Source organism: Rhinolophus sinicus, chromosome 5, assembly GCF_057876585.1.
Source record: "Rhinolophus sinicus isolate RSI-liver-muscle chromosome 5, RSI-T2T, whole genome shotgun sequence".
Taxonomy (NCBI): Eukaryota; Metazoa; Chordata; class Mammalia; order Chiroptera; family Rhinolophidae; genus Rhinolophus; species Rhinolophus sinicus.
The window spans coordinates 92550542-92572582 of record NC_142505.1 but is presented as its reverse complement, the minus strand read 5'-3'; the positions used below and the strand labels follow the sequence as shown (position 1 = coordinate 92572582).

The following is a 22041-nucleotide window of genomic DNA, read 5'->3' as shown; positions in this document are numbered from 1 at the left end:
ACGACTATGACAAATGACAGAGCCACGATTCAAATCCAGGCCTGTCTGCTGGGCCTGTGTTCAGCCTGAGGAGGGGGTGTCTAAGGGACAGGCCCCCTCACCAGGTTTGTTTGATGACGGGGGAAGGAGGGGTGCACTGACTCTGTATGTGGGAACTTTCGTTGACTTCATTTCATTTAGAAGGCAAGGTGAAACGCTCTCCATCTCCTTTCCTATCTTCTTTCTTGGAACGAGAAAGGAGGGAACAGATATACGAGCAAACAGGGCTGGGGCACTGCAGGGTGAAAAAGCACCAACGACAACTCCACAGGGAAGAGGGCAGAGCCTCCCTGCCCTCACAACACAGCCTGTGAGCAGGAAGAGTGAGGTGAGAGCCTCATTTTCCAGAAGAGTGCCTGACCTGCCAGAGGTCATAGAACATGCTAATCTGGGGGCTCCATCAGCATCATTGGGATGGAGAACAGGGCTTTGGGCTGAAGCCACTGTAGTTCACAAAGGTTGGGAAGGAGTCGGGTTAGTGAGACCGGCCAGACAGAGAGGGTGGAAGGGAGATCCAGTGAGAGGAGGAAGAGGAAGGAAATGGGGGATGCTTGGCCTCAAGGAGGCCTAGGGGGGACCTATTTATCCTCCTCAGTGCTCCATAGCTGCTGGCGTGATCTTTTTTGGGCAAACTGCCCAACAGTCCTCTGAGCACATGGGAAAGAAATTAGACAGGAGGTAAAAAGTTATGGTCTTATAATTAAAGCGTGACAAGGTTGGACAAAGGGAGAATTTCTCCCTTATGAGACGGGAGAGGGAAATTTTTTTCTTTCATGAGTCAACAAAATCTAGCAGGGGAATAAAATCTGCCAGGGTCCATTCACAAGTAAAAAGCAGTTGCTTGGACATGAACATGAAAATATAAACGTAGTTGCCAATAGGTAAGCCTTCTGATGCAAATACCACGTTGTTATCCAACCTACCAGGGGCATAATTTAATCAGTAAGCGATGATGGACTACAAGGTCCCAAACTACTCTGAGAGATGCCAGGTCTATGTTCTTTGAAAGCCTGGTAGGTTTTCAGCGAGTAAAGTCTTTTATTACTAAGCCCAGAAAGTTGTACTTTATTATTATAAATTAAATTTTTTTTCAAATTAACAACATTTTCTTACTATAACATTAACCAATGAGGAGGTTGTTCTGATCTACGTAAACAATTTGACCTCAGGGATTAAAGATAACAGCTTGCAGCTTACATCTGCCTCAAAGTACCATTTCTCTATTTTGCTTTAGTTGCCCAATGTTGAGAAAACATTTCTGATGTAATAGATATAGTTGATGAATAAGTAGATACATTTTTTGTTTTTTAACACAGCGTGCTCTACAATCTCAGGATTCTTTTCAATTAAACAGATGCTGGAAGAATAAGCTGGTGACCTTCTAGATGTAAAAATGTAGCATATAACACATATAAGTGGTTTTTTAAAAATGTTTTTTCTTATTACCACAGCTTTCAGAAGAGTTGACAGCATCGGAAACAATGTTTACAGAGTCCCTGAAACACCCACTTGAACCTCCAAAGACAGTTTGTAAAGCGCAGGCTGGGATGGTCTCTGAGGCCTCCCAGCTCTGGCCCCGCTCCCTTATCATTACATCTTGAACAGAAAGGAATGAAAATGCCCCTGGCAGAAGCGGGCCTGAAGCAAACAGGCTTTCCACCTGTTCCCCGCCTCCCCCATTTCAGAGAGGAAAGTGAGGAGAGGAAGGAGAGACAGTAACAATTACTGCCACAGACCTTCTCAGGTAAGTCCATATATACCTAGAGCTAGAAAAACCACCAGCTAATACAAAGAAAAGTATTCAGATGCCCAGACCAGGGCCCTCTTTCCGCTCCAGGGCTGCAGCCTTCGTCCTGGGAACTCACTGCTTCTGGTAGAGAGAATACCAGATCCCCCTGAACAAGCAATTGAAATACTCCGGAGAGCAGCTCACATGCCCCCAGCGGTGATGTGTACAGACGGCAGACCTGCGCAATGCATGCCAGGGCATGCCGAATCGTTTTTATCCAGGACGTTATTCTTTTGCTGTCTATCTTAGGGAAAGAAAAATCCCTGGTCTATCCTATATCCAGAAGAACTAAAGGGCTGGGATGATTAGGAGAAAGAAGAAAAGGGAGAGGTGGTGACCTCCGTGTCCCTGGAGCTATTCAAGCCGAGACTAGATGACTCCCTTTGAAGGCTGCTGCAGAGGAGGCCTCCCCAGGGCGAGGCGTTGCACTGAATGATTCCTAAGGTTCCCTTGCAACTGAAACTCTGTTTCTAAAAATAAAAGCAACCCTTTTAAAATTTAATTTTTAAAAAACCACACAAGTTATATATGTGCGCAATCCCATCTCGGTACCCACAGCGGTCTAACAGCATTTACAAAGCATTTTTCCCACATGTATCTTCTCAGGTAATCATCCCGCAGCCCTGCGACACAGCTATTACTGTCATTATCCCCATTTTAGAGGTGGGACAGGGGCTCTGAGTTTAAGTAATTGCTCTGAGGACAGACAGCCGGAGAGCAGACAGCACTGACAGCTCCAGGCTTCTCTCTGACATTTCTCCTCCTCCTCCTCCTCTTCCCCCATCCGCTCCCCTTTTCGTCTTCTGGTAAGTACAGTTTAACAACGGGAAAATGGAGGACAGACACTGAGAAGGAGCCTCCTAGACAGGTGACGGACTGAATCCCCTCCCCTCACGTTGTGCCACCAGGTGACTCAGGGAGGACTTACTCGTAACCTCCGTGGGTAATGAATGTACTGAGATGTGCAATCGTGTGTGTTTTTTAAAGATTGGTTCATGCATATCCAAATTTTAAAAAGAAAAAAAATGAGTCGCTTTTCCAAGTTTAAAAAGGGAAGCATTTTAGTCGAAAGTGAGGCAATGAAAGGAGGGAAGTGTTTTTTTTCTTCCTTTTTGCAAAGTAGGTTCTGCCATTCCCATGGGTGGTGAGTGAGTGCACGCAGCTTCTGAGATCACAGTGAATGAAACATTCGGATGAATTCCATAATGAACCGGCACAGAAGACAAATGCCAATTCGTTAAAGAAGAAAAAAAGAAGATTAATTCTAAACGATAAGTCCTCCAAGTTGGTTATCAGATTTGAATATTCAAAAAGAGAACCACAGGGTTCTTGATTTTTGTTTGGAGGCTGTTTTGATCCTCAGCATTCAGATGGAAACTGCTATTTCTCCAAAATGTTTTCGCCAAGAGGGTGTGGGTGGCACTGGGAAGGGAGGAGTGACTCCCATCAAACAGCCTCTCTGTATTGCAATTGCTTACGAAGCCACAATTTCTCAAACGGAAGGAAGGGAATGAAGAGTCCCAAAGCCTCCTGCCAGAGTTTTACAGTTTTCTAAACACACCCTCTCCATCTTCTTTCTGATGGAGAACCCTGGAGGCGAGGGGTTGCCAAGCCCCTCTTGTAAAAGAGGTCCTTGGAGCCCAGAAAGCTTTAGTAATTGGCTCAAGGACACACAGCACAGACTTCTGTCCTGACTGATATCCAGTCCAGCGCTCCCTTGCTTCTCAACAAGGAAAGCACTTCCAAAGAAAGTTGCCACCTCAAGTTCAGCTTCCTAAACCCCAACCTGGCCACCATCTAGACAGAGGAGGGAATGGGCAGGTATCCCTCGAAGCGTTCACAGCCTCATGTGGAGATAAAGTAGAAACTGGAAATGGCAGCATCAGTCATTTAATACCTGCTGGCATGTTCAGCCTGGACAAGTTGTTTTTCCTCTCAAATTCATAAACCCAACACATGAAGGCGGTGTGGCTGCAGTTACCACTGGCTTCTCTCATCCCAACCCTCCATAACAATCTCACACAAAGAACCTGAGGACAGCATCGCTGTGTGTCTCACTGAGCTGTTAACAGTAGCAGTAGTAGCTAATGCTTCCCACATGCCAGCACGAAGCCAAGAACATTAAACAGTTTTATGTGCATATTACAGATGAGGAAACCGAGGCAGAGAGGTTCAAGTCGCTTGCTCAAGGCTCTAAGGCTCTAAAGTAGAGGAGCTGGAATGTAACCCTGCAGGGACCTGTGGTCTTAACCCCTCTGCCACTTACTAGCTGTGTGATCTTGCATATGTTACTTAATTTCTCTAAACCCTACTTTTGTAATCTGTAAAATGGGGATAATAATAGGGACCCCATAAGGCAGTTCAAAGCAATAAATGAGAACATGAACGAAGCACCTGGCACCGGGACTGCCCCACGGCACAAGGCAGTCCTGCTTGGCACAGCGCCCATCAGACTGAAAATGCTCAAAAGCTACCATCAGGATTCACGATCACTGCAGGACAGCTCTAACAGTCAGGGGCGCGAACCAAGGGAAGAGCAGCTCATCCGCGAGTGCCCAGCTCGGGACATCTGCCCCGACGAGCACTCCTTTGCTACCCATTCTGATTTAGTCGTCCATGGAATATGTCATGGTTCTTATGACCTTGAGCCAGAACCACCAAGCTAAGCCTAAATTCCGGACCCGTAGAAACTGTGAGATAATAAATGTGTGTTGTGTTAAGCTACCATATTTTGGGATGATTTGTTATACAGCGATATAAAACCCAAACAGGAACCAAAGGTGCACACACCATGCTGTTTTCCCCACTCTGGGCTTGCGACTGTCCTGCCCCCTCTGCTGGGAATCCCTGTGCTGTCCCCCTGGTCCCCAGCCCTTTCCCTGCCTGGCTAACTCAACTCACTCACCTTCAAAGCCTCAGGTTAGAGCTCCTTCCCTCAGGAATCCTTTCCTCCTCCACCCACTCTGGTTAACTGGCTCTCCTACTGCTCATATACAACCCTGTACCTGTAGCCACCAGACAGAGATCCCTCTGTGCTCTGACTGACCTGTGAAGCGAGTGGAGCCAAGGGCAGAGGTACAGGCTCGGGACCCTGCAGGCCAGTCCCAGCTCCATCAGGGACCAGCCATGCGACCTTGGGTGCAACATTTCCTCTCCCTGAAGCTTAATGCCCTCGTCGATAAAATGGAGATATTTACAGTGTGTGTGCCATTGGGTTGCTGTGAAGATGAAAAGCAGTGGTGTATGTAAAGCACTTAACACTGTGCCTGGAAAAATCAGCCTGCATAGTAGTTATGAGTAGTTATGAGACACTATTATGAGTGTCTGAAGCTCAGAGGCTGCAAGTTACACATCTTGGTGGCCTCCCTACCTGACACGGTGTCTGTCTGAACCACAGCAGGCACAGTGGATCAATGAATGGATTCATCTTCCCTCCACTCTCTTAGCCTCCAAACGGGTGCCCAGGCCTCCGGTGCCACCTGCGTTGCCATATCCATCTTTCTGAGGCATACCTCTGATCCTCTGTGCCAAGACCAATGGCTTCCCTGTGTCCCCAAGTCCAGCCTCCCAGCCTCCCAGAGCACCTGTGATCCAGCCCCACCTCCCCGCAGTTACTTTCTAACAGACACCTGAAGGCTCAGTGACTCTGGCTTACTCCCTGCTCCTGGGACACGTTCCTCCCTTTCTGCCACCCAAGAAGCCCCAATCCTAGTATGTTCAGAATTTTCTAAATTCCGAACCTTTCTCAGGGCCATCTTAAAAGTCACCACCTTTCAGAAGCCTACCCTGACCTCAATCCGTGTAATCTCCTCCTGGCCCCTCTGGCTGGCCCCCCCGCAGTATAAGTGTACTCTGCCTCGTACACTCCATCACCATGAAATTGTCCGTGTCCCCTCGGAGCTCAAGAGCCCTCTGAAGGCAGGGGCTGTGTCCTGTACCTGTCATATTGAGTTGGGATCCAGGATAAAAATAAATTGTTGAGTAAGCGGGGAGAGGCGGTGGTAGAAGAGGGAATCAAAATATGGTGATAGAAGAACTGACTCTAGGTGAACATATGAGGTCTGACAATTAAGTTCGCGAACTTGTTGCAACCAGGTTGCTAACCTTTTTTTGATATCAGAGGGATTATTCATTATGAATTTGTACCAGCTGGACAAACAATTAACCAAGTTGACTATTTGGAAGTGCTGAAAAGGCTGCATGAAAAAGTGAGATGACCTGAACTTTTGGCCAACAATTCATGGCTCTTGCATCACGACAATGCACCAGCTCACACGGCACTGTCTGTGGGGAAGTTTTTAGCCAGTAAACAAATAACTGTGTTGGAACACCCTCCCTACTCACCTGATCTGGCCCCCAATGACTTCTTTCTTTACCCAAAGACAAAGGAAATAGTGAAAGGAAGACATTTTGATGACATTCAGGACATCAAGGGTAATACGACCAGAGCTCTGATGGCCATTCCAGAAAGAGTTCCAGAATTGCTTTGAAGGGTGGACTAGGCTCTGCGTCGGCGCATAGCTTCCCAAGGGGAGTACTTCCAAGGTGACTGTAGTGATACTCAGAATAAACACTTGTTCTTTCTGTGACCCGACGCCTGTGTCGGTAGATAGGCTGCACGGTGCAGGCAGCACGTGCCCTCGGACTGTTTGGCCTCCCGTTTCAATTGTATTTGGAACTCAGAAAAAGAAAGGTAATACAGTTAAGTAAAAGGCAGTATGTATCACGTTTTACTCGTTGGTATTCCAGGCTAATAGCAAAGTTTAAAAAAAGGAGGCTGATCTCTTAACAAGAAGAGTGGCTTTAGTTAAAGAATGCATATGTGCTGGGTGATATGCTAATCCTCCATAGGAAGAGAGGATTTCCCCCATGAATTAAAAAGGAATCCAAGTAGCTAGAAGAGATTAAGACCTTTATCCTGCTTTGCAAAGTGCTTAATCCACCTCCACCCAAACACAACACACAAACACATGCATGCACACACACAAAACAATCTGATGAGAAAATGGAAGATGGGCAATGCGTTGGTTTCCTAGGACTGCCATAAAGAACGTACCACAACCTAGGAGGCTTGAAACAACAGACGTTCTGGAGGCTACAGATCACAAGTCAAGGTGTCGCAGGGCCATGCTCCCTCTAAAGCATTTCCTGCTGCTGGCAGTAGCCCCAGGTATCCCTTGGTTTGTGGCATCGTCACTCCCATCTCTGCCTCTGTCTTCACATGCTCGGCTTCCTTCTCTTCTTCCAAGGACACCAGTGGGTCATATAGGATTAAGTCCACCCGAATCCAGCATGACCTCATCTTAATTAAATACATCTGCAAGGACCCTATTTCCAAATGAGGTCACATTCTGAGGTCCTGGACGCTAGGACTTCAACCTATCTTTTTGGAGGGACACGAGTCAACCCATAATGGTCCATTAATCAATTTAATGGGAGATGTGGTCCTGGGAGAAGGACCCACCCAAGGTCACATAGCACTCGAGGTGGTTCCTCCACCAGGAAGAGAAGACCAGAGCCAGCCAATTGTGGCTTGTATATCCAGTCTGCTGCCTGTTTTTTGCAAATAAAGTTTTATTGGAACACAGCACGTTCATTCATGTGTTGTCTCTGGCTGCTTTCACACAACAATGAGAGAGCTGAGTAGTCACAGCAGAGCCCATATGGTCCAAGAAACCTAAAATATTCCCTGGCCTAGAAGAACAGACAAAATACACTGGCCACATTTGGAGATGGAACTTCGAGAAATGGGAGGAAGTTTGGGCCCACATGGCAGCTCTCTGGGATCCCTTCTCTTTGGCTGGAACCTCCACCAATGGGCTGTCCTGCTGAGAAGGCTCCCTCTGCCTAGAGAAATGGCAAAGCACAGCCACTAATGTTGTACAGATTAACTTCTCTATGCATTTCCAAGAGACAGAGATTATTTCTAACTGGAAAGATCAGAGAAGGCTTTCTGGGAAAGGAAAGACTTGAGAAAAGCCTAAAGGATGGGTAGTGGGCACTCAAGAAATCCTATAAGTCACCCTGAGCTATAGCAGCTATAGGTAATCTACCTAGGATTCTGCTGAGCTAAAGGGAGTGAGTTCAAGCCAAAGAGGGCTGACCATTTGGCAGTAACGAAGTTGAAGAGATGGGACAAAATGAAAGACAGCCCCTCAGAATCGTGGATTCCACAGTGGTGGGCTTGGGGCTTCCTCAGTCTCATCCCTCATCGTATTTGCTGAGAGATACCACACAGCATAGAGACAGTGAGAGTAGAGGGAGAGACAGAGAGAGAGAGACACAGACAGGGAAAGGAAAAGGTTGAGAATAAGAGAGGCACGAAAGAGGCATACTCACACCCAAAGAGAGCCCACACAAACCACAGAGAGGGGAAATCCACACCAGGCTTTTCCCCTCTTCACTGCTACAGAGAAAAAAAGAGAGAGCAAAAGCCTGACAATTAGGGTTAGACCTAATCAAATGTCCCTTTAATACCTCTGGCTTGGCACCTAGCAGCCTTCTTAATGTGCCCCATTGTTCCCCGGCAGGGCCCTCGGCTGCCTCTCCGGCTGCCAGAAGAGATAAAGAGCAGGTGCCCAGCCAGGTTCTGGCTGGGGAGGGGGGCAGCAGGAGATGCACCCCAGGCATTTGGGTCTGACTCTGCGGGGAGACCTTACTCCCTATAAGCAGAGGAGACTTGCCTACCCCAGTGGGAAAGAGAACACCGCAGACGGCAATATCTGACAACTGTCCAAAGTGAGGGGCGACAGGAAGAGTTATCCGTGCTCCTCGCATGCCAGGAACGTACTGTTCCCACCTTAGAGGCGAGGCAATGGAGGCCAAGAGAGGTGAGATGACTTGCCACAAGCATGAATAAAACGTGGTAGTTAACGGCACAAGTTTGAGAGTCAGAAATCTGAGTTTCAGCCCTACCACTTGTTTCCTCCGCAGGCCTGGGAAGTTATTTAAGCTTCCTCAGCCTCAGTTTTACCAGCTGCAAAATGACCTCAGTCTTCCTGGGGTTATAACGCTGATGACATGAGACAGGCCCAGTGCATGCCACACAGCAACAGCTCAATACATTAATGAATGTCACTGTTACCGCTGTGGAGCCGGGGCTCAAAGACAGAGGCAGCTCTCAGCCCAGGACTGGTTGCCACACCGACTGTGCCCCACACCCATTGCCCCACTGCCACACCAGCAGCCACTTGAAACTTCTAAGAGAAGGTTCCTGAAAGGGGGGTGGAGCTGCCCTGGCAAAGAGCCTGATATTCAGACATACGTGGCTGCGTTCAGCTGAATGGCCTCACCCAGTTAGTTCTGGGTGGCCCCAAAATGCCCTTACACGGGCACTCTCTTTTCCAGAAATGCCCCCAGATGCCTTTGAGGCCTCCCTCAGACAAAGGAATGCGCCATTTTTGCTGGGAACACCCACTTTCCTCTCATTTCCTCACCGACTCCTAACATTCCCAGTAACAGGAATGCACATTCTGGGGTTTCCTGACATACCAGGAAGCACAAGGCAGAAAACAAAGGGGACCCTGTGCTTACTTTGCTTTTAACAAACCTACAGCAGGCCCTGACCCAGCTGGAACAAGCTTTATTAGACACGCTGGACCTCAAATTCAGAATACTCAGAGACACAGAGAAGCAAGGTAAGTGGTTCTTGGGCCCAGAGAGAGCAGAAATCACCCAGTGAGTTTGTTCAAGAGCCTGTGGTTTATACATTTATATTTCCAGGTAACCATCTTTTTTTGCCCCCCTGAAAAGTACATTAGGCTGACAGTCAGAAAAACTAGCCTCAACTTACTGGCTCTGTGACTCGTCGTATCATTTATACTCTTTGAAACTTGGCTTTCTCATCTCTCCAGTGAGGGCCATAAGCCCTCATGAAATAAAGAGAACCAACTGGACGAAGGTTATAAAGCAGGGCTGCCAAACTCAAATGTCTCCAGAGGCCAGGCCGGTTACGTGAAGGGGGCGGAACCCAGGTTTGAGACCACAAAGTGTGGCAGGTGCCATGGCCAGGTAGCGAGCTGGGCCTGTTTAGAGGGAGCAGCGGCTCCCCAAATCTAGCCACTTCTTGTGATACTGGAACCTGGGCCCTGAAGCCAGACTTTTCATTTTTCCTCAAAATACAGAAATTATACACACACACACACACACACACACACACACACACACATATGTGTGTGTGTATATATATATATATATATAATTTTTTATTTTTTTAATGTGAACTATTCCAAAATTCTGACACTGACCACTTACTACCATTTAAAAATAAAGACCCTCAACAATCTATGAGCCACACCCAACATATCTCTGGGATACGTCTGGCCCACAGGCTTAAAGTATGCACATGCGGTTTTTAAAAAACATGGTCAAGGTCCAATAAAGTAATAAAGAAATTCTCTGACGGAGACAGCCATTAAGGTTTATTATTAATAAAATAACCGGGAATCCAAGCTATAAGACCCTGGTGCTCCAAGAACAGAATCACTAAGTTTTCACTAAAGTTCGGTGCCAAATTTAGAAACTGGTTATTTCACAAATAGGTGTGCGCACACATACACATTTTAACTGTCAGCAGCTGACTGTGATCAATGCTCAGGAGGAAACATGCAAAAATAACAGTTTTTCAGTTGAGCACGTACAATGTGCTTTAGCAGCAGGAAGTAATTTTCACACACACTCCCCCTCCAGATGTTTCCAACCTGTTCCCTTTAAGAAACTCCTTTCTCCAGAAGCCCCACCAACCTCCTCTGCTCAGCAGCGGCCTTTTCAAGGAGGCTGACATTTGTAACTCACAGGGAGAGCCGCCCCAACACACAACCCTGGTGAACGGGGCTCTTGGGAGGCTGCCCCACGAGGTAGGTTGCTGGGCGGCACATGAGGCAGCTGTGATCTGCCCTGGCACTGCCGCCTGGGCGTTCAAGTAAGGGAAGAGCTTTCCAGAGCCAACATAATGAATCCAAGAAGCAGGCTGGTGCCCTCAGCGATAAGCTTCCACTGTGTTCTCATGTCCACAGGAAGAGGGTGGACTTACTCAAGGCCACAGGGTCAGTGGGTAGCGAGGCAGCAGAAGGAAGCCTCGGGCTGTGCCCTCCACTCTGAGGAGACACCTGGGCTGGAATTCCTGGCTGTGTGGCCCAGGATAGGTCACCTGCCTGCACCTCAGTTTTCTAATCTTTCATGTAACTTAATGAGCACCACAGCACTGTGAAGTAGCGCTCATTTCAGGAGAAGAAAGCTGTGGCTCCAGAGGTTGGACACACAGCTAGCAATTGGCAGAGGTACACCTGGGAGTCATGGGGCCTGGTTCCCAATCCCACACTCTCTCTAGCTCAAGGGAGAGGTTCTCAGGGTCTCCATAACGTCACCCCTTCCCAGGGAGGCCCTGAGTTCAGTGCCACTGCTTCCCCCCCACTACAGGCAGCTCATTCTTGCCCCCGTAGCAGGACGGCAGAGCACCCATCCTGGAAGGGCAACGGACCACAGACATTAGAGGGAAAGGAAGCATTACTGTGCCTGACAGGGTCCTTGCAGCGTCCAGCAAGGGCTCTTCCAAATGCACTGCCTAGCAGAGATCTAAGATCTCAGATCCCGCCTCGGAGCCGCTTGCATCTGATACAGTGCCACTACCGACAGGTTGGCAACTCAGGAAACTGCAGGTCAACGCACTCCCCAGGAATAGAAGTTCAAAGGCAAGTCCCAAAGGGCTCCAGGAGAGTGGAGTGGAGTGGGACCCTGGGGAAGGCGGGGTCTGCCTCTTGGGGGTGCTGGCATGTTGGGGGTGTGGGTGGAGAAAAGAGAGTTCCCTATGGATTCTCAACAGGATTTGTTAAATACAAGGTTCCCCGGCCCACCCCACAGTGGTCCAATCATGCTCCTTGGGCATGGGCCCTGAGTTGCCAAGTTAACGGGCTCCCAGGGATTCTGCTATTGGAGAAGAACTATGCCTCACGGCTAAGCGTCCAGCACTCAGCAAGAAGTTACTGAGTACCAACCGCATCATTCATTCACTTGCTTGTTTCTTCAGTCATCAGCAAATATTTTGGGCAAATAAGAGGGGGTGACTGAGACAGGAGCAGCTAGTCTGGAGAAATTAAAAATGATTACTATAATGCATGATACATTTCCATAAGGGACTCTGAGCCCCCTGACTCACCCTTGCTACCCCACGCTGCCCCAGCAGGGGTGAGTCAGCTTTAGGAGCGAGTTGGCAGGGAAGAAGGGTGTCAGAAACAAGGGAGTAATGTGTGTGGAGCCGCCGAGGCACACAGAACACACTGACAGGTGCAGGAAGACAGAAACAGAAAGAAACACCTGGCCATGGCTTCCTGGAAGGGCCTCTGATCTAAGTAGGCAGATGAGAAAAGCAAGGTTTGGGGCATCTAAAACCTGTGAGCAACTACGTCCTGGAGGGGGCAAAGAATACTTCCCAGAAGAAAGCAGAGGATCTGGGTTCTCCACCAGGGAAGAAGACAGAACTTCCCTGCAATGATTGCTTCAGATTTCAGAGTCATGGAGTGGGGCACGGAGAGCAGCCTGTGCACGCACCACCCCTTTCCCACGCCCAGTCGTTAGACTGTCTGGCCCTGCTCCACTTCGGAATCCTACGCCGTTAGGCCAACCACGGATGCTCCGATCGCTTACCTTCCAAACAACGACAATTAAGGCATCCCTCCCTACCTGGCCCCAGTGTCTCAGCCCAGGACTGAGGAGTTAATTCGCCGATGGTGCTTAAGGAGGGGTGGGGCAAAGGTTCCTCTTCAAGGTTACATAACCACCTAGTGACCCCGTGGGCTCCTCTTTGGCTACTGAAGAGGTTCGGTGTTAGAGCAATGGTCTCTCCCCTCTGCTCAGACACTGGGGGGCTCCGACAGCAGCCTCTGAGGAGGGAGTAAAGGGGCAGGGTGGGAGACAGGTCCTTTGTTCTGAGAGGTGCTGCGTCAGAGACCCACAAGCTCAAATACCAGCTCTAGCACCACACGCTGTGCATCCCCGGGCAAGCAGCTGCCCCGCTGGGAGCCTCGCTCCTTTATTCTTTCCTGCCTGTTTATAGTTGCAACTATTTGACAAGATGTGCAGGTAAGGGTGTATTTAATCCATTGCCTAGCAGACTAAGTGCTAAATAAATGGTAGCTGCTATTAGTAGTAGTATTATCATTATTATTAACATTATCAGGCTCAGAATCATTGTTCTTAGTTGTATCATTTTATGCTGTGGTTTTCATTATCATTGCAAAAAAAAATTCATCATTTGAAACTCATAATTCTCTTAAAACCAAAGGGAAGAAAACAAATAGGCCTCTTTTCCCCCTTCCTTCTCCTCTGCACACTCAGCAGAGGGCAGCACAGAGGAACCATCCAAAGATGAGAGAGAAGAGAAACACATGGAGAGAAAGCTACACACTCATAAATATACACCCACCCACCCCAGCAAGAAGAATTGTTTAGCTTCCTCTAGCTTCCAAAGTATGAACACTCCGCCTCCTCCAGCTAAGAGGCCGAGGCAGAAAAAAAAAAAAGTTGCAGCTAAAGACACAGAAGTTCTTTTTCAGCTTGAGAGATACTTTCAATGAATTGACTTTTAATGTGTGTGTGTGTGTGTGTGTGTGTGTGGGTAGGGGGTAGTTCTCAGGGCATCTGTGAAGGAAAAGGGAAGGCAGCAGCAGCACTCATAAGACTAGATAAAGGCAGCTTTCAATGGCTCCTCATCTCAAGCCTCTGTGCTGGCAGGCATTTGCACCCAAGCTGTCCTCAGGGGGATACTGAGGCCCACGAGCTAATCATCGCAGCCAAGGGGTGGCCGAGCTGAGATGAAAATCAGACCTCCAGACTGCAGGTTCAGTGATTAAAACTGAAGATGGCAAAGGGGTTTTATCTCAAGGACCATGGCTGACCCCTCGGTAGTGACGGCCTGGGACACTGTGCCCCACTCCCTGGGACACTGCGTCAGCAGGACCCTACAGTGAACTTTTGGTGGCTTCTTCCCAGATTTTATCTCCCCACCTTCTCACAGGAGCACCCAGCTTATTCTCTGGTGACCTGCTCTTTCTACAATTTGGGTGGCCCAACCCAACACCTAGTTCCAGGGGGGTTAAGCCAATCCGCATAAACTGTGAATGGTTCAAAGAGCACATTAGATCCTAACTGGGCCAATAATAGCTAAGGCAAGCTTGCGAGGGCTTACAGAAAAGAAGTGTCCTCTCTCTTCCTTAGGAGCTATCGAGGAGACAGACTCTTTCCTCTAGGATCTGAGCATGGATATGAGGTGGGAAAGCGCTTCAACCACGAGGGCTCAACCTAGGACATGGACCTCTGGAACACACCACACCTGAAGTCCACTGCAATTACAGGAGTGAATGTATCCCCTTCCTCACTTCAGCCCACATGGCTTCACTCATCGTTACCTGCAGCTGACAGAATCTGAGGTGGCTCCATCTCAGATCGAGATTAGCTCCATCTGCCACTGATGGCAGTAAAGGTGCCTCGTGCTATTCGTCCTTTGAATCCCTCCACCCTCCTGCTAGATCCCTTTGCCACCGTAACATTGAATCCATTTTACTCGCTGTAAACTATAAAAATTCGGGGTGGGGTGGGGTGGAATTTAAAGCCAGGTAAGTTCCAGCAGAGAAGTGGTCTCAATAAGTACTGGCCTCCCAAACTGGAAGTGACAATCTTGGTCCATGAGGGAAATAATGGTAGAGAAGGACCAAATATTAGGATGTGGAGGGAAAAAAGTATTTGTGGTAAAACAGAGCAAGAAGTTGGAGAGCGACGGGTTCTGGTCTGCATTCCTCCGTCTGAGAACTGATTTTCCCCGTCCTGGGCCTTAGTTTCTGTACCTACAAAATAGGGGGTTTGGACCAGATGACTTCTGAAGCCCCCTCCCTGCTGACACACAGCACTCATTCAGCAAACGTGTTCTGACTGTCTTGCAAGTGCCAAGCTGTGGGGACAGAGCCCCAAAGAGCAGTTTCCAGGCTCTCGGCCTCATATGGAGGGGTGCTGGCTCGGGTGGTAGATGGCCGTCTGCTGTGGCTGATTGGCTGTCAGCTGTAACCATTGAGCCACTGGCCACTAATATAACTGCTGCGGCTACGGAGGAGAGTCGAGGAGCAGAGTTGAGGAGAGTGGAGGAGAGTCGTCGGTCGGTTGGCAGAAAAGCGGACAGCAGGTCGCACATCCGGTGAACCCAGCCTCCAGTGAGACCATAATGGGATGACTCCCCTACCTATGGCTCCGTGGGTGTTCCTTTTGGGCCTGGCCACATCCTGCGTTCTTATGTGGGGAGCGGGAGCAGAGACCCCGCATGACTCCACGCACAACACAAGCCTTATGCTTTGTGCCAGAAGAGGATGTGGCTCCTACTTCGAAACATTTCTCGGAGGGGAGGCCAAGACATACCCCTTGGCCACAGGAACTCAGGCAGGTGCAGGCTACCTCCTTGCCCCGCTCCACTGGGCATGAGGACGGTGGTTCTCTAAGAAGCAAGACTCTTATTTCAGTCTTCCTGGGGGCAGAGCCTTACCCATCAGCTCTTCCTTTACTGGCTCTGACACATGTATACAGAATACAGAGGGTCAGATGTGTGTAAAATACAGAACCCACTACAAACACCATCATGAGCATTTACCTGCCATGAAACATACGTCTGGCTGCCAAGTTTGTCTCCAGGGGCTTTTTAGTGATGACATCCTGATGCCATCTCTGTGTAAGAGCTGACTGTGGACAAGGTACAATTAGCAAGCTAGATGGTTATCTTTTAAGTGGGCCTTTGCTTTTTCAACCCTGACTCCATTATTTGTCACTGTGTCACTGGAGCCAATAGATTAAAGGCTGAACATCCTTAGACCAGGCTGAGAGAAGACTTTAGAGTATGAATGTATCTCTAAGTAGTGGTCTCATCACCTGTTAGATACGGAGGCCTGTTTAAACACACTGCTACCGTACTAGCCAAGCCTTTCCAAAACACGCTTCAAAACACCAGGATGTTAGAGTTGGAAAAGTCCTAACACTGTATCTGTTTCCTATAACACAAATGAGTTTCAACATGCCATGAACGCTACTTGTGTAGCCGTGTTGAGAAACAGTCTGAGACCCAGTCTGAGCTGACTGGGAAAGAGATTGATTAGCAATGTCTGCCCTGGCCAGTGGCGGGGGAGGACAATTATCTCTCCTCTTCTGAATACAAACCCTCACTCCCAGATGAGGAATCCAAGGCCCAGAGAAATTAAAGCACCTTCCTGAGGTGACACAGTGAGTTTAGGACAGGCGAGAGAACTAGAACCTAGGCCTCTGATCCCAGGCGGTCCTCAGCTGGGTTCCCTGAAAGACTGCAAAGCCAGGAGAAGAGAAAGAATGCAGGGAGCCAGATTTGCTCAGGTAAATCTATAACCCGTCCCCTGTGGCATCAGATTTCGGCTGAGCATGCAGACAGAAGTGATTAGCCATCTAAAGGATCTCAGCCCCTCTGTGGAAAATTAAGGAAATCATTCCAAGGCTACATTTCTATGGTACTTAACTTTCTGATTGGTAAGGCTCTGCCACCAAGAAGACTGAAAAAAAAAGGTGCGGGGGGGTGGGCAGGGGGAGTATTGATTTCTGAATGTTAAAGAATAAAGTTCAGCTCTGACACAATGAGAAAAACTCTTGATATTTTAAAATTAAGTCATTGGTATTCTATTATCCCACCAATTTCTATTCCCCGGTCACTATTATCCAATGAAGTCATTTCTCACAAGAGATTATGGCTCAGAAAAGGGGAAGGACTGCGTTGTATTTCCTAGCATCGGTTTTTAATGGCCAGTTCCCAAGCCTGAAATAGGAAACAGACTATAGAATTACACCAAGATGTTAAGCAGATGGGGGCGAGGAATGAGAGCGAACCCCAAATTAAAACGAAGATGGTTTCAAGACTGGCTTTTCTTGCTTGGTTTTGCAGCTTTCAAAGCAGCTAGCTGTCTGACCAGATGAATGCTGAAATTCTAAAAGTATTATGTGCCCTTTACAAATGAGCTGCCCTCCCCAGCTCCAGAGGTACACCCAGAATGCGCCTGCATGACAGTTATGTAGACTTAAGTTCTAGCCGATGATAAACGCTCTTAATTTAAAACTCTGTATTCTTCAATCCAATGGAGAAATCAAGGAGTTAAAGGACTGCTCAAACAGTGGGTTATGTTACCCTCAGAGAAACTTCTCTCAAACCCACAAAGAATGTATTCTTCATCTGGATCAAGTCCTGTCAGACTTCCCTCCAGAGCCTCTGCAATTATTTCTACCGGAAAGATCAACGAGGTGCTCTGGGATCATTCTCAACAATTACAAGAGTGACAGGCTGAGCTCAGAACTGGTCAGCCCTGTCGGAAGAAGCTCCGTGTGCTCGCAATGCCAGATTTCCCAGAGAGCAGTAAGACGTGTTCCCTGCACATTCCAGGACACTGGGGTGAGGGACAGAACACCATCCCTCTGACAAGTCAGCCTCTTCCCTCAGGGCTAGCTGCCATTCTAACATGGGGGGGGGGGGGCAACCCCAGTGCTGTGCGTCTGCAGGAGACTGAAACAAATAGGGGGCTGTGTGTAAATTTGGCAGTGTCCCTGGAAGGCAGCAGATGAATGCAGAATCCTACAGCACCTAGAAGAGCTTATCATGGGGGAAACAGCTCCATTCTGCTGCTCCCAGGAAGCAAAGAGATTTTCTTTAAAGCAAGGATAACCAGTGGGCACCTCCCACCAACACCCCCAAACTCCTTCACCAATTCTTCTTCCTCTTCATGATATTCCAGAGCAAAAAAAAGAACAAGAACTAAACCTTCTCAGATAAGCTTATCTGTCCATTTCAGTTAAGGGCTCCGAGCAGCGCCCAGCTGTTGCTCCCCTCTCTCTGCCCAAAAGGCTGCCTTACTCCATCAATTCCCTCTTGCACAAGTGAATAATTTACTTTGAAAGCTCAGGCCAAACTGGCAGTTAACCTTGACCTTCTCTCTACACATCTGGGTCTATTGAAAATGAAAATCAGGACGTCTCTGGCATCCACAGCAAATGAAATACGAGGGCTTTCTCCAGGCAGAGGCAGAATGTCACAAGTTATTTTAGAACTGGCTAGAGCTATTCCAAAGGGGAGTTTGCATTTGGGCAAGACACTCTCCCCCTCGACCTGGGGTTGTGTCCAGTATGGAGCCTCCACAGTTAGGGATGCTCCAAGAGGATCCTGCCTCAGGAAAGAAAAAAGAAGTGATCATTGTACCCCTCACTGATTCATTGCTGGTATCACAGAATGGTGGAGTTGGACCAATAACCACATTTCACAGATGGAGAAAGGGAGGCTCCGAGGGGGGAGCTGGGAGGTGATCAAGGACACACACAGCAAGTTACTGGTAGAGCTGAGGACAGAACCTTGACCTCCTGACACTGATGCTGGCACAGGATGGGAACAGAAGGAAGAGATTTCATGAAGGAAAACCCCACACGAATACAGAATTTAAGGGAGAAGGCTCTAAGTTGGCTGTCAGGGTTTGAACTGGGGATTTAGGAAGGGAGTTAGGACCCTTAGTTTCCAAATAGTAAGATCTACAGAAAGTTCAACCAGGCCCTCCAGGATGGTTTGCAACAATTACCAGTGTGACAGACTACACTAAAATTGGTCAACACTGTCGCAAAGAGCTCTCCCTATGCGCAAGATGCCAGACAGCAGCAGCTTGATACTGGGAAAAGGAAAACCGTCAGCCTCAGAAGTCTCTTTCCTGGTCCTGCCAACAATTAGTCAAATTTGACCCTGAAGTACAAAGTATCCACTTCCCAAAGAACCAAGAAAATCCCATAAGAAAACCTGAAATGTCCCACTATGGACACAGTTTAAGCACGTATATGCTCACTGGCACCTCCTCAGCCATGAGCTGGGAGGGTAGGAGTGATCTGTCAGAGCTCCTGCCATCAGTCTGTATGTATGTGTCACACACACACATACACACACACACACACACACACACACACACACACACACACACGGGTGAGTTCAGAGGAGGCAGAAACAATTAAGATCCCAGTCTTTGCTGCAAGAAACACCACACCTAATTATACTGGACAAGTTCAGAGGGGTTATGGGTACTTTGAGAAGGGCCAGGGAAGGCATATGCTGTCCCATCCTCAGAGCACTGGGCACAAACAGCCTCTAGGAAATTTGGGGTAGTCCCTCCACCAGAGCCCCCACTTCTGGACTCCCAGAAGGTCAAAGGCAACAGGACCCTCAAGGACGAGGAGTTCACCACCTTCCCCACCTCCAAGGCCTGATGCTCCAAGGAGAGCATGATCTTTGCATCCTCCCAGGAGCCCACAGGATCTGGGAAAGAAATAAGGCTAGAAAGAAGGGAGGGTGAACAAATGCAGAGAGGAGGGAGGCCCAGGTGTCTATTTGGGCAGACGGAAAAACAGGGAAGGGGCTGATCTGAGTAGAGAACACCGGGATGAGCAGGTGGAGGGAACAGCAGAAAAGACCTGGACACCAAACAGAAGAACCAGCCATCTCCAAAAGAAGTATCGTGGGATACAGGCATATAGACAGGGTCCTCCAAAAGAGATGGTGGAAGGGGTGAAGGGAGACCAGACATGGACAGAAAGGAGGAAGGTAACCTACGGTAAGAAACAGCCCTCCAGACTGGGCATCAGGAGTCCTGGGTTCTAGTTCTAGTACTGTCTCTGACAGAGGTGGGTCCCTGGACAAGCCCCGTCCTACTCTGAGCCTCAATTTCCCATCCCCAAAATGGGAAGAACAGTAGTCTCCTGCGCTGAGTCTTAGGAGGCAGACGGAAAGGCGGAGAAAAGAACTGAAAGCTAGAAGTGAATTTTGGGAGAGTGTTAGCAACCCCAAGACAACTGGGGGACTCACCAGTCCGGCCGCAGGGGGCACCGCCGCCCCGGATCCCCCAGGGGTGCCGTCGGGCTGCCGTTCGCGGTACAGCGCCCAGAGCCCCACGTTGGGCAGAAGGACCAGGGCCGCCAGCACCAGCGCCACCGCCTGCAGAAGCCGCTTCTCCTTCCGCCTCATCGGGGCCGGTCAGCCCCGCCGCGTCCCGCCGGGTTCGCCGCGCCGCCCCCAGCTCCGCGCGTCCGCCCGTCCGCCCGGCGGCGGCAGCAGCTCCGCGACGAGAAGCGGCCGCGGTGCCGGCCCCGCTCCAACTCCGCGGCACTTCCGCCGCTCGCCAGCCGGGGAGCCGGGCTCGGCCACCGCACTGCCGCCACGGGGGGTACCGCTGTCGCCCCCACCGCCCCTGAGCCGCGCCGAGCCGCGCGCCCCGCGCCGCCCGCCTGCGGATCCGCTGCCGCGCGCTGTGCTCCGCGAGTCGCAGCCTTCTCGCGGCTCTTCCTGGTGCTCGTGGGCGCGGCAGCGGCCGGGTGCGGACCGCTTCCCCCTCTCGGGCCGCGATGGTGCGGCCCGCTCCTTCGCGGCTGCCCCGCCCGCGGGAGCTTTGCGAAAGTCCGGGAGTTGGCGAGTTGGATGCTAACCGGTGCGGGGTGGTCACCGGTGCGTCTTCGCGCGCTGGGTCGCGCCGGGAACTCCAAAGCCCCGCCGACAACCTGTGCTCTGGACTCCAGTGGACAGTTTGCGAGCTCCCCGGGGATGTGCAAATAGTTCTGGAGCCAGGCCGGACGCTCCGCGTCTGCAGCCCTCAGAGCTGTAGCTTCCCACCCAACTCTGCTCGGTTCCGAGGACCTGCGGACCTACTGTGACCCTGGGGACTCGGTATTCCCAGGTGTGAAATGGGGCCACAGCTGTGCTCCACGTGCACTGTTCTGCCGGCGGGCCCTCGTTTTCTTCCTTTCGGAGTTCCTGGCGTTAGGTGTCAACGCCTTCTGTAAACTGTGTCGTGCTGTACCCTCCTGCCACCCGTCTGTTGTCCCTGCAAACCGGCGGGGAAAAGACCGGAGGAGCCTCTCTGCGGGACCTTTTCTCACGCAAGTCCAACCTCCTTGGAGTTGGAATGCCCTCCAGTCCCACGTGTGCTTCTAGGCACTCACCTCACGGAGCCCTTTCTTGAAACCTCTTGTCGGTTTCTGTCTCCAGTTAGCTATTCAAACTATTAGCGAACGCCTGTTGTGTACCTGACACTGTGCCAGGCACCTGGATGGAATGAAAACAGACGCGATCCCTGATGTCTGGGAGCTGAAACAAATACGTCATCTCATTAGACGAGGGGATGTGTCTGTAACCGAGGGGATGTGTCTGTAACCGTGGCGAGGGCTCTGAGGAGGTCGGGCTGTCTGGGCCCTGCAGAGGGCTGAGGAGCTGGGTCGTGATGCCTGGGGCTCTTCACAGTTCTTCATGTAATAGCTTCCTCTCTGATGCCGAGGGACGACAAGTCCTCTTGGTTGCCTTCCTCTTGCCCCCACCGCCCACACGTTCTCCTGATTCTCTCCATCTTCAGTCGCCGACCCTTGTGCCTCGCCGCCCCCAGACTTGGACCAGTGTCCTAAGGACTCCTGCCTTCCAGTTCTTCCAGCTCCAGGCAGAGCAATGGGGATTCAGTTTTCTGAAATCAAAGTTCATAGATCTCGACCTCTGCTACAAAACCTTCAAAGCTCCCATCACTTAGGATCTAGAGTCCACACTCATTGTGACCTGCCAGAGCTGATCAAACATTCTCTCCTCTCTGCCCTGCCTCATTGCTCCGTTTTCCCTGAAGATGTAGTTCCTTCCACCCAGAAAGCCCTCCCCTCTTGCCCATCTATGTCGGTGGAAACCGTGTTCATCCTTCATGTCTAGTTGAACTGCCACCTTCTCCATGAAGTCTTCCAAAACTCCTCAGAGGGCTGCTGTCTTTCTTTGGATTTCCGTCACAGCAATGCTTACCTTTAATTGAATGCTTACGTCATGTCAGACCCCATGTTAAACCCTTGGCATACATTACCTCTTTTAATGCTCTGTCCCCAGGTGAGGTAAATATTGTTCTTATCTTTATTTGCAGATGAAATTCAGATTAAAGAAAGTGGAAGCCAGCATGATCCTGTTTTAACAAAGGCCAGATAACCTCACCCCTCTGGTTAAATCTCTCCAGTGGCTTCCAAACTCTCACTGGATTTCTATAAAGAACCACAAGATCCTACAAGGTCATACATGAATGGCCCTCACCCTTTATTTTCATGATTCCCCAGCCCATTGGCCTTCTTGCTGTTCATCAGCGCACACCAGGTACATTCCTGCCACCAGCCCTTTGCACTTCTGCCCC

General features: G+C 49.7%; 1 protein-coding gene across 1 annotated transcript in view; it reads right to left on the bottom strand.

Moving 5' to 3' along the window:
• GALNT10 (polypeptide N-acetylgalactosaminyltransferase 10) overlaps positions 1-20002 on the bottom strand; it is a 177525-nt gene extending 157523 nt beyond the window's left edge. Inside the window, exon 1 of the mRNA XM_019750401.3 lies at positions 19704-20002. Within this exon, the coding sequence (XP_019605960.3) occupies positions 19704-19862 (159 nt within the window). The 5' untranslated portion in view covers positions 19863-20002. The remainder of the gene's footprint in view (positions 1-19703) is intronic.
• Positions 20003-22041: the final 2039 nt, after the last annotated feature.